The 13,552-nt window shown below is 43.1% G+C and overlaps 1 protein-coding gene across 8 annotated transcripts in view; it reads left to right on the top strand.

The window, feature by feature from the left end:
* Positions 1–13,552, top strand: part of GRIK5 (glutamate ionotropic receptor kainate type subunit 5) — a 793,047-nt gene that overhangs the window by 524,074 nt on the left and 255,421 nt on the right. For all 8 annotated transcript variants that reach the window (XM_068241459.1, XM_068241463.1, XM_068241457.1 and 5 more), the window contains one exon: positions 2,559–2,656. In XM_068241459.1, coding sequence (XP_068097560.1) covers positions 2,559–2,656 — 98 coding nt within the window. The remainder of the gene's footprint in view (positions 1–2,558; positions 2,657–13,552) is intronic.

Raw genomic sequence — 13,552 nt, 5'->3', positions numbered from 1 at the left:
GGGGTGACATACTGCAATAAGACATTACAGGAATACATGCAAACCAGATCATGCAACACAGTATGAGTACAAGGTAATGTTTAACCACTTCGCCACCAAGGTACTGTATATCTACGCCCCTTTTAACTACATTTCCCCATCCAGGGTGCAGATATGCGCACCCCCGCCGCTACCACCGCTGACGGCGCTCCCGCTCGCTCGTGCACACGCTCCCACGCTCGTGCACGCTGCCGGCCACTCACCTGCAGATGAATGAACGGGAAAACTGTTCCCGTTCGTTGATCTAACTCCCCGCAGCAATGATCGGCATGCTTCCGTGAGAAACTGCTCGGTCATTGTGAAAAAAAAGTTTCCCAGCCTCATTACACTTCCTGTAAGCGTACTTCCTACGCTTACAGGACGCATTCACAAAAAATGACTGTGGCCATCTTGTGGCCAAATAGTAAAACTACATCCAAAAGCATTTTTCATATGTAAATACATAGTTTTACATTATAAATGAACTCATTACCTCCCACACTCCCCAATTTTTTTTTGTAATAAAAAATAAAAAATTACAACCAAAAAAACATAAATCGTTACATTAGGGATTAAACTCTTTAAATATTTATGTCAAGAGGGTATAACACTGTTACTTTATAAACTATGGGCTTGTAATTAGGGATGGACGCAAAACTGAAAAAAATGCACCTTTATTTCCAAATAAAATATTGGTGCTAAACATTGTGATAGGGACATAATTTAAACGGTGTAATAACCGGGACAAATGGGCAAATACATTTCATGGATTTTAATTACAGTAGCTTGCATTATTTAAAAACTATAATGGCTGAAAACTGAAAAATAATGATTTTTTCCCAAATTTTTTTTGTATTTTCCCATTAAAACACATTTAGAATAAAATAATTCTTGGCATAATGTCCCACCTAAAGAAAGCCTAATTGGTGGCGAAAAAAACAAGATATAGTTCATTTCATTGCGATAAGTAATGATAAAGTTATAGACGAATGAATGGAAGGAGCACTGAAAGGTGAAAATTGCTCGGATGCTGAAGGGGTAAAACGCCTCAGTTGTGAAGTGGTTAATCAGTCACTGGATTGGAGCATGGAGATTAGGCAAATCGAGTTCACTCAGATCCATAGGATGGGTGTACAGTAATGGAGGTGCATGAATATGTAGGAGACACAAGGAGGAGGGCCCTGCCTAAGGCTTACAATCTAGAGGATTTCTTTCTCATTTGTCCCTCTTACAAGACTCATGTACAGATCTAAGTATGTAACTATATGTATTTTTGAACTGAAAATGTGTTTAACTAACTTTATTCCCATATTTTTTTTTTTTAAACTTTGAATTTTTATTAAACATTTTTAATAATTACAATAACACCAGATAAAAATATATCCAATCCCAGAGTGGTTATCTTATTGAAATACAGCAGCATATTATTACACAGTGCTATACTGGTTACTCATATCTCGTACCAGCGTACAAGCTAAGGAACAGTAATTAGTTGTTTAATAACAAGTTTAACAGTACTATATCTTCAACATAGCTTAGTGGCCTTGCCAACATACTCGCTTAAAACTAGTACATTTGTTAGACTCATGCTTGGTCACTTACTGTGTAGTTAGCATTGGGATTTCCTTGAACACTTAACAACATAAAGGGACTTCCCTAGTACCTTATTGACTACTTACAATAAAATTAACTACATATCTCTCATGCATTACTCTAATCTCACTTCTTAACGCTGCTAATCTTTGAACACTAGTATAGGTTATAAAGTGGAGGGGGGTATTTTCCCACTAAAGAAGAAGGCTGTACCAAGGGATAGAGTGTTTTGTTTTTGTTTTTCTTAATCACATAAATTGATACATTTCTTATTTTCAAATATTAAAGGATACCCGAGGTGACATGTGACATGATGAGATAGACATGTGTATGTACAGTGCCAAGCACACAAATAACTATGCTGTGTTCCTTTTTTCTTTCTCTGCCTGAAAGAGTTAAACATCAGGTATGTAAGAGGCAGTTCCTGTCAGGGCTGGGTCAGACTATGGTGTGACCCTCACTGATAAGAAATTACAGCTATAAAACACTTTCCTAGCAGAAAATGGCTTCTTAGAGTAAGAAGGAGATAAAAAGGGTCAATAGTTCATAGATTTTAGCTCTGGCATACTTCAATGAATATGTCATTGAGCAAAAACAATATAATTGTAAAAACTTAAAAAGTAGATTTAAATATAAAATAAAACTAATATATTATATCTTAAAAAGTCATTTTTAGGAGAAGGCGGTCAAATACAATTGTTTATTTCATTACTTTATTTTAAGGAAAACTAGCAATAATAGAAAGGACTAGTGTGGTTTGAATAATAACACTACATCTTTTGCTTCTGAATCCTTTGCATGTCTAAGGTTGTGGTGGGGGCGTGGTTAGAGGTGTGACAGAGGTGTGTCTGAAAGTGTCCCTCTTTCTTATCTCAAAATGTTGGGAGGTATGGTTTTTATTACCCTCCTATGTTAATTAATGTTGTTGTTGTTTTTTTTTCTTCTAGTGTGTCAAATTCTACCGAAAGGCGTGGTCTCTGTCCTGGGACCGTCAGCCAGCCCGGCTTCTGCCTCCACGGTCAGCCATATATGTGGAGAGAAAGAGGTGAGTTGAGTTGTTTAAAATCCAACCAAACCCAAAATTGAACTAGACAAATGTTGATAACCTCCTGTTTTGGCCAATTGGCATCCCTCCTTCTGTTTGCTAAACAACATGTGACAAGTGGGCACATTTCCTTCATTTGTTCCGGTACCGCTTGACCATGCGCTGCCCATTGTCCCTTTTCCCCTTCTGCTCGGATTTACCAAAACAGCATGTCTGTACAGCCCTCGTTACTCAAAATATTGCCCTAATGATACATTAAGGGTGACATTTCTGTCCTGCGTTTTACAGGGTTTATCTACTGTAAATAACTGCAGTCTTTTGTGAATTATAACTCCATATTTAAATTGTTAGTGGCTCCTTTAGGGCCCATTTCCACTGGCGGTATCATCGCAGCCAGCCGTGGGCACTTCTGGTCGCCTTCTGGATATCTGGGTGTGGCTTTGTGCGGCTTTCCATTAGCGGTAATGGGGAATCGGATGCGTTGCATGCTATCTATAATTCCCCCAGCGTCCCAGCGCACCGCATCCTGTAGGTACATTTGTGTTAATGGAAATTACTCCATTGACTTATATTGGTTTCAATTTGCTTGTGGTGCAATGATCGCATCGCACTGCGGCTAGTGGAAGCGGGCCCTTATTGCTGCCTTTGGTGAGCCTCGGGGCACTTTTACACGTAATGGCCCATATGCAATTTACTTTTTCTCTTGAGTTTTCTCCTAGGTGATACTTTAAATAAAATATCCTTTGAACCGCCAGCAAGCAAGAAAATACTCACAATTATTTGGATAGTACTTTTTCCAATGTTTTGGGTTCTTTTCCAATTGTAAAATGCTTAAAAGTATTTTAAAGAGAATATGAACATTTTCTTTTAGGAGATACCGTAACTCATGAGAAAAAATAATTGCATATGGGCCAATGCAGTTTAATGTGTTCCGCTGCGTTCCATTGCGTTGCGTTTTAATGCGTTTTTTACTTTCCATAGCAGTGCATTGTGAGAAAGCTTTTGGCAAAAAACGTGTAAAAGAGCCCTTATTGTGCAAAGTGTTCATATGAATGTGTGCTGTGGGACTGAATCACAGCATACTGGCAGAGCTCCCTCTGTCCAGGATAGGTTTAGCCTAGGCTTTTTATTATGCTGAATTACCCCCCACCCCACAGCATTCTGGGGGAGCACAGATCTTTTCTACTGGCTTTAGAATTCTCAGTAAATGAAAATTCTGCAGAGATCACCTGCCAGCAGGGCTGGATTTACCATAAGGCACTGTAGGCACATGCCTACAGGCGCCTGGTGATGGAAAGGCGGCTCACTCCCCTCCCAGAGCAGCTCCTTCCCTATGCAGAGTCCTGATGAGAGTGTATATGAGACGTTACTCACCCAGCTCTTGGCATTCCACTGACCAGATCTACCTTCAGTCAGGGCCTCCTCTAGCTACTTAAAGGGGCACTTTGGCGAAAAATTGTAAAATTTAAAATATGTGCGAACATATACAAATAAGAGGTACGTTTTTTTCCAGAGTAAAATGAGCCATAAATGACTTCTCTCCTATGTTGCTGTCACTTACAGTAGGTAATAGAAATCTAACAGAAGCGACAGGTTTTGGACTAGTCCATCTCTTCATAGGGGATTCTCAGGGATTTATTTATTTTCAAAAGCACTTAGTGAATGGCAGTTGCTCTGTCCAACTGCCAAAAAACTGTAGCGAGCAGGGAAGCTGGCCACCATTATTGTATAAATCATTTTTAGGGAATATCTTTATAAAGAATAAAAGCCTTGCTGAGAATCCCCTATGAAGAGATGAACTAGTCCAAAACCTGTCGCTTCTGTCAGATTTCTACTACCTACTGTGAGTGGCAGCAACATAGGAGAAAAGTAATTTATGGCTCATTTTACACTGGAAAAATCGTACATCTTATTTGTCTGTTTGCACATATTTTAAATTTTAAATTTTTTCGCCATAGTACCCCTTTAATATTGAAGGTACTTCTGCCTACCTAATACTAAGGGGCACATGTAGCTACCTATGACAGTCAAGAGAAGTGACAGCTGGAACAGCCAGCACACTTGCAGCGCAGTTCGGTGGGGGTTTGTAGGTTCATGCAGGGAGAAGTCTAGGGGTGTCAGGACATCTGTGCCTATAGGCTCCTGTGATGTAAATATGGGCCTGCCTACCAGTACTAAAGACATAACTCCACAGGCGGACATAGGCCATGCTGACACATGAGGCCCCATGCAGCTGCACCAGAGTTAAGGCATGATTATTTTGTGGGCTCTTCTCTGTGTATTTCTCTCTGAATCCCAGGAGGAACAGTGGTATTTGCTTGTGGCCCAGTTATACACAAGTATGTAATGTGTGCTGCATTAACACAGCGCCTACAGAATGTAACCTAGATTCATGTACTTTCATGTTATCGACATACGGGGCCCTTTTATTTATTCTGCAAAGGGGCCCACTGTTGGATTTTTCCGCCACTGCATAGCTGCCATCGTGCATGAAAAAAAGGGCCCGGCTGGATAACGAAATGGCGCCTGTGGATAACGATAAACATTGTTAACAAAATTGGTTAACGATAAATATCGATTAAAACAGACAGGAGATAATAACAAAAATATATTAACTTTAAAAATCATTAAGTACTTCAATAATACAGCTTAATTCAACCCTACTCTCACACAGAACCATCCCCGGTGCTGCCTAACCACTCCCCCTGCAGAAACACCCTTACACATATAGAAACGATAATATTAGAATCAGAATCAATTTTATTTTGCCAAGTAAGTTTGCACCTACAAGGAATTTGTCTTGGCAGTTGCATAACAAACATAAACAAACAATACAAGGACAGACAGTGTGTATATTACAAGTCAAGGACATTTATGCAAGTATAGAGGCCGTAAGCAATGTGAGAATTGTCCGTTTACAGTTCTGTGCTGATTACTATCAAGTCCTAGCAGCTCTAACATGGTTCAGCATTAAGTATGGATACCGCTTGAGGAAAAAAGCTGTTCCTGTGCCTGGAGGTTTTGGTAGCGATTGACCGGAATCTTACTCCTGAAGGCATGCGCTGGAAGATGGAGTGACCTGGGTGAGACGGGTCAGAGGCAATTTTGGTTGCTCTCTTTCTGCACCTGCTAGTGTAAAGTTCCTGCAGGGAAGGTAAGCTACAGCCAATTATCTTTTCTGCTGTTCGGATGATGCGCTGCAGCCTCCCCTTTTCTAATGCTGAGCAGGAGCTGAACCATACTGTCATAGATTATGTTATGGTGGATTCAATAATTGCAATGTAGAACTGCACCATTAAATTTTGAGGTAGGCCAAACTTTTTCAGCTGCCGTAGATGGTACATCCACTGCTGCACATTCTTGACAATAGTGGCCGTATTGTTATCCCAGTTTAGGTTGTGTGAGATCATGGACCCAAGAAACTTGAATGACTCTACCTGGGTTATGGTGGATCCATTTATGGTTAAGGGGAGGTGCTGGGGGGGAGATCTCCTAAAGTCTATTATCATCTCCATGGTTTTGAGAGCATTTAGTTCCAAGTTGTTGCTGCTGCACCAGGAGGAAAGCTGTCCCACCACATGCCTGTATGCAGACTCATCCCCGTTTTGTATGAGACCAACTACTGTTGTGTCGTCTGCAAACTTCAGAACCTTAACAGATGGATCTGTGGAGATGCAGTCATTGGTGTACAGTGAGTAGAGCAGTGGGGAAAGAACACAGCCCTGGGGTGCACCAGTACTGACGGTCGGAGAGCTTGATGTGTGTTTACCAAGTCTAACACGCTGTCTCCTATCGGTTAGGAAATCGGTTATCCATTTGCAGATGGATTCAGGTATGTGTAGCTGGGAGAGCTTGCTGTGTAGCAGAGATGGCATTATGGTATTAAATGCAGAGCTGCAATCTATAAATAAAATCCTGGTGTAGGTTCCTGGGGTGTCTAGATGCTGTAGTACATGATGCATACACATGTTCACGGCATCATCTGCGGATCTATTAGGCCTGTAGGCAAATTGCAGAGAGTCCAGCAGGGGATCTGTGATAGATTTCAGATAAGCCATTAACAGTTTTTCAAATGCTTTCATGACCAATGATGTCAGGGCAACAGGCCTGTAATCAGGCCCGTTCAGATCACAAATGCGGATGGCCATGCGTGGGGAACGCGTGCGGAACGCAGCGCGTACGAACGCACGCCATCCACGTTTGTGTGCGTTGCGTGGCTGATCCCATCACTGAAAAGTGAATGGGACAGCCGTGCGTTTTTGCAAAATCTGCGTGCAGCATGCGTTCCTGGACCGCACAGGTCCGGAACGCATGCAGTGTGAACATCAGACAGTGCACTCTATGCACTGTCTGATGTCGTGCATGTCGGCCTCCTGCACGCGTTTCCAAAACGCTGCTGGAAACGCGTGCAGTGTGAACGGGCCCTTAAACATATAGGTTTTGAATTTTTTGGGATTGGTACAATGGTTGAGCTTTTAAAACAGGCCGGAACAATTGAGAGTTCGAGAGATGCTTTGAATATGTTTCAAGCATTTCGCAGAGGCAGTGTCTGGCCCCATTGCTTTCCTAGTGTTTTGTCTTTTGAACAGTCTGTTTACATCTGATTGGCATATTGATAGAGCATGCACATCTGAGGACAGGTCAATAGTGTGTGTCTGGCCTCCTGTGTTGTGTAGTTGCTGAGGCACCGCAGGGGGTAGAGACTTTGGCTGGCAGGAAGAGAGTTCAGTTTGCCTGTTGCAGAGATGGAAATTATTCGAATTGACTTGGTGTGTTTGACTTTTGTTGCTAGTGTCAAACCTGCAATAAAATGTATTAAGTTAATTTGCAAGCTATATGTTTGATAACATAAAATCTGGACATACAAATGAAATAATATGACAAAAAATATAACGTTGCAAGCTTCTAAAACAATAACATATTTCAAAAACTTTAAAGCACTACTGTAGGGGGTTCGGGGGAAAATGAGTTGAACTTACCCGAAGCTTCTAATGGTCCCCCGCCCTGTGCCCACGCAGCCACTCAGCAATTCTCCGTTCTCTGCCTCCAGTTCACTTTCAGAATTTCCGACTTTAAAGTCGGAAAAGCACTGTGCCTGTGCGGCCGTTCCCTCACTCCCACTGTTGTCACCAGGAGCGTACTGCACAGGCACAGACCACACTGGTTCTGCGCCTTACACTCCCAGTGACGTCAGCAGGAGCGAGGTCACAAGCGCACAGGCGCAGTGGTTTTCCGACTTTAAATTTGGAAATTCCGGATGTGAACCGGAGGCGGGGGCCGGAGCATCGGTGAGTGGCTGCGCGGGCACAGGACATCTGTGATGGACCATTAGAAGCCCCAAGGAAGTTCAACTCTTTTTCCCCCGACCCCCCTACAGTACTCCTTTAATGTTCTAATGTTGTTAATTATATTTATCGGATGCCCTTTTTTCTGCTTTGGGCGCCGTATTGATGATAAATGCATTAGAGTCTATGGCGCGCCCTTTTCGGTCACTAGCCATTGGCACCATTTTTTTTCCTGCTTCCCTCCCATCTGTCCATTTTTCATATGGACAATCCTGCTTTGGGAACCAAAACCCTCTGTCCCTCTTTTTTTCTTTATTTGTCCCTCTTTTAGGACTGATGTATAGATCTATATAAATATATGTATTATTCTACTGAAAAAATGTGTTTTTATCCAAAACATTTTGGGAGGTATGCTAAAGATGTTTTTCCGCCTGTGATAAACTTCAGAATGTAAATTAGGGAGAGGAAAGATCTTACAATGGGCAAACACTGATTAAGGGCTGGTGCACACCGAGCGGCTTTTTGGGCGTTTTCAGATCCGCTTGCGGCTGCGGATCTGCTTGGTCAATGTATCTCAATGGGGTGGTGCACACCAGAGCGCCAGGCGTTTTGCAGAAACGAAAAATGCCTGGGTGAGGCATTTTTTGGATTGCGGATGCGTTTCTGCCTCAATGTTAAGTATAGGAAAAACGCAAACCGCTCTGAAAAACGGCACTTCAGAGCGGTTTTGCAGGCGTTTTTGTTACAGAAGCTGTTCAGTAACAGCTTTACTGTAACAATATATGAAATCTACTATACTGAAAACCGCAGCAGCAATCCGCAAAACGCTAGCAAAACGCCTCATAAAAATAAAGAAAAGCGTTTAAAAATCTGCTAGCATTTTGCGGATCTGCTTGCGGTTTTTGGTGTGCACCAGCCCTAAATATGGTAATCTATAAGGGCTGGTGCACACCAAAACCTGCTAGCAGATCCGCAAAACGCTAGCAGATTTTTAAACGCTTTTTTTTATTTTTATGAGGCGTTTTGCTAGCGTTTTGCGGATTGCTGCTGCGGTTTTCAGTATAGTAGATTTCATATATTGTTACAGTAAAGCTGTTACTGAACAGCTTCTGTAACAAAAACGCCTGCAAAACCGCTCTGAAGTGCCGTTTTTCAGAGCCGTTTGCGTTTTTCCTATACTTAACATTGAGGCAGAAACGCATCCGCAATCCAAAAAATGCCTCACCCAGGCATTTTTCGTTTCTGCAAAACGCCTGGCGCTCTGGTGTGCACCACCCCATTGAGATACATTGACCAAGCAGATCCGCAGCCGCAAGCGGATCTGAAAACGCCCAAAAAGCCGCTCGGTGTGCACCAGCCCTAAATGAATATTGCAAAAAAAAGAAGCAATTTTATTCATTATGTCATTTTGACTACAGTTCTTCTTTAAAGGCAGCCACCTCTCTCACACCTAAACATTGCCTCTGTCTCTTGGAACTAGTATGCAGACAATAAATCAGACAATGACAGCAATTTATTTCCATGACATGTTCTCTTTAACTGCATGATCCTCACCATTTTATTACGCCCTCCTGCCAGATATAACTTATTTTCCGTGGCTCAAATACACGTTACATATCTCATTTCGATGCAATGAACAATGATTATTTTGGAAGAGTATATTGCAAAATGTTCTATGAAATGACCTAAGCGTAGGAAAGGCAATTTTATGCAAAAATAAAAATAAAAAAGCAAAGAAAACACAGACATATCTATTACCTTTATTTGCATAACGTGGCTGCCGCTTGCGGTGAGAGCTGCTGGCAATGGAGGCAGAATGTGGCATTAATAAATAACGCTATTCTTGACTATATCTTTTGCATAATGATGTGCTTTGGGACAAAATAATATATGTGACAGGCAGCACAGTACAGCAGTAGCCTTGGAACGTCCACGGCTAAACTCCATGTGGGAAAGGAGTATATTTCTTCATTTTGGCATCGTCCTATTAAGGCAGGTTTTGCATAATTGAGACGAGAGTGCCAACCGGAACATTAATTGCCTTGTAATCTGTAAGGACAGAGCCGGGAATAGCACTGAAATAATAGCGGGCTGGTCGTGTCCTCCACTTGTGGAATTAGATCATGTGATCTGCCTTGAGACCAATCCCGTGATTTATCAAGACTTTCAGGCCCCTTTCACACTGGCGCGTCGCGTTACCTTGTTTTGCCACAGTAACGCTACGCCAATGAACGTCTATCGGGCATGTCATATCTGGTAGGATGGGATGCGGCGGAACTCGCAAATTTGACGCACAGGCAACAGCAGGTTGTCGGGCAACATGCGTGGCGACTGGAAGTCATGTAAGTTTATGGTTTGTAAAATTTTCGGCATTCGCTTTACGGCGCGCATGTGCAGAAGCATATTTTTTCAATACACTCCTGCGCAGTTCAAATTTTGGCCACAGGAAGTGAGCGTTAGAGAGCCTGACTTCCTGCTTGGCCTGCAGCCAGAAGGGAGATTATCGCACATCGAGGTGGTAATCCCTGAAGGCATTAGCATTGTGATGCAATTTGGCTATCGCACCGCAGTACTTCCCTAACCCCAGTTGCCAGTCTGAATCCGGCCTCAGTGTAGACTTTTTCGGCCCAGTCACCTTTTTACCCATTATGAAAAATACTAAGATGGTAATCTGCGGAATAAAAGATTTTCCATTTCGCTCGTCTGCACTTCTGATGTCAAAGCAACGAGCCTGCGTTACAAAAGGCATCTCCAGAGATCTCCAAGCACTTCCAGCGGTTATATCATAAGTGACCCAGCAAACCAGCAAATTCAAATGTGTCTGCTATTAATGTGATCCTGTAGTGATTGTATGCATGAGAATCCACTGTTATGTCATAAAAAAGAAGAGTAGTACAGATATATTTTAGCCTGAAAAGCCTTCTTCTATCTTCGCCAGCCATGTGAAAATGGAACGTCCAATTATAGTTCTTCAGTCATAGCTGACTCCTTCTGATGACTCATGCTGTCAGGTCTCTAAACTTACACTAGAGAAGACAGCATGAGTCATGAGGAGGCGGGTCAGAAGTGATCACTTGGCAGTTATAAATCAGGGCTTGAGTGAGTTGCAGTATATATATATTTTTTTTTTACTGAGGTTAGAAACAACATCTGTGCCTTTATTAAAGAGTAACGGTCAGGCTGCAAAAGCTAATTTAAACCTCTATTCTCCTGTGTTAAACAGTTTAGAAGGAAGCCAAAATTGTAATACTGAAGTTAAAAATCTCTCTTAGGGCTGGTGCACACCAAAACCCGCTAGCAGATCCGCAAAATGCTAGCAGATTTTTAAACGCTTTTTTTTATTTTTATGAGGCGTTTTGCTAGCGTTTTGCGGATTGCTGCTGCGGTTTTCAGTATAGTAGATTTCATATATTGTTACAGTAAAGCTGTTACTGAACAGCTTCTGTAACAAAAACGCCTGCAAAACCAAAACCAAACCGCTCTGAAGTGCCGTTTTTCAGAGCGGTTTGCGTTTTTCCTATACTTAACATTGAGGCAGAAACGCATCCGAAATCCAAAAAATGCCTCACCCAGGCATTTTTCGTTTCTGCAAAACGCCTGCCGCTCTGGTGTGCACCACCCCATTGAGATACATTGACCAAGCAGATCCGCAGCCGCAAGCGGATCTGAAAACGCGGAAAAAGCCGCTCGGTGTGCACCAGCCCTTACTTTGATTTTTGCTGAATAGCAAGCCTCTTTATTCCCAAGCTCCTAAGGAGGCCGGCAGGTCGCATAACAGATACTGCAATGCATTCTGGGGCTGCTTCTTCTCCCTACTACACTCTCTTGGTCCTCCCCTTCATTTCCCTATCCCGCCCTAAGGCTGCTTTCACAGTGAGAAGTTACAGGCTCATGTTACAGCAGCTTGTATCTTGCAGCCCAGCTCACAGCACTGAAAAATCAATGTGCTGTTCACAGAGCACATGTTCTGTTAGAGTATACTGCGTGAGCCCACTATTGTTCCTAGCCACATGGCTAATTAATATTCACTGCACAGTAGTGTTGTCCGGATCATGAACCTTTAGGATCTTTGATCTTGATCTTTTTTGTGAGTCGAATCATCAGGAAGCAGGGTAAGGGAGGATATTACATCACAATTGGCATCATAGGAGACAGACAAACATGGAACCTGCCATGAGCTGTCAAGAGCATCATTCTCTGCAAATACTATATGAAAATTCTGTGAACAGTGAAATGCATATGTAATGTAAGTACAGCCAATATTTAGCTACTGATATGTGTTTTTTTTCCCTCTGAGACCCTATACCTAACAGCTCCTCTTTTATTAACCTCCTTAGCGGTAACCCCGTGTGTGACACGGGGTAAGCCGCCGGAGGGTGCCGCTCAGGTCCTGCTGGGCCGATTTAAATATTTTTTTTTTTGCTGGACGCAGCTAGCACTTTGCTAGCTGCGCCAGCACCCCGATCGCCGCCGCCGCACGCCCGATCGCCGCTATCCGGTGCGGCGCACGCCCCCCCCAGACCCCTGCGCTGCCTGGCCAATCAGTGCCAGGCAGCACCAAGGGGTGGATCGGGTCTCCCAATGACGTCCCGACGTCGGTGACGTCATCCCGCCCCGTCGCCATGGCGACGGGGGAAGTCCTCCAGGAAATCCTGTTCTCTGAACGGGATTTCCTGATCGCCTATCGCCGGAGGCGATCGGCGGGGCTGGGGGGATGCCGCTGAGCAGCGGCTATCATGTAGCGAGCCCTAGGCTCGCTACATGATTTAAAAAAAATAAATAAAAAAAAACTGCTGCGCTGCCCCCTGGCGTTATTTTTCATACCGCCAAGGGGGTTAAGCACCTGTGCTTCAGTATATAACAGTAGTATCATCTGTGCGGATCCACGTCATCAGGTTTACTGTAAGTCAGTAATATTTGCCATCAGTGTCAGTGTTTGAATCCAGGTCACCCTCAAGTTTGACCTAAGCATCTGTCATTTAACCTTCCCAGCGTTCAATTTCCCCAGGATTTCTGTGCAAACAGTGATAAAATTTATTTTTAAAACTTTTTTTTCCCTGTAACTTGCCAAAATGTGTCAAGCAAGGGTCTAGTATACAGTGCAGGAGAGTATTGATGTGTATGCATGTTTATACTGTTCACAGCATGTTTTTTTGAACGGACATTTCTGTCCATACCGCTAGGGAGGTTAAAGTGACACTGAAGCCAAAAAAACCTTCTGATATAATGAATTGTATGTGTAGTGATAAATTACTAGAACATTAGTAGCAAAGAAAAGAGTCTCATATTTTTTATTTTCAGTTCTATAGCTTTGTTTTATAACATTGCATCATTCTGTCATATTTGCAGTTTACAAACCACACTCTATTTTAACCTCTAGCCGACCGCTCCACGCCAATTGGCGTGAACGCGGCAGCAGCCCCAGGACAGCGCCCCGCCGATTGGCGTGAGCGGCCTTCTATGGGGCTAGCAGCGCATATCTCCACTTGGAAGGTGGAGCTCCCTCCGCCTTCAGTCTCCCAGCCGCTCGGAGACTGTTGGACAGCAGAAACACCGTCTAATATACCCGTACAGCACTGCGATCAGCAGCAGCGCTGTACTGGGGACAGCC

Source organism: Hyperolius riggenbachi, chromosome 6 (genome assembly GCF_040937935.1).
Source record: "Hyperolius riggenbachi isolate aHypRig1 chromosome 6, aHypRig1.pri, whole genome shotgun sequence".
Taxonomy (NCBI): Eukaryota; Metazoa; Chordata; class Amphibia; order Anura; family Hyperoliidae; genus Hyperolius; species Hyperolius riggenbachi.
This window is presented reverse-complemented; position numbering and strand designations above follow the sequence as displayed.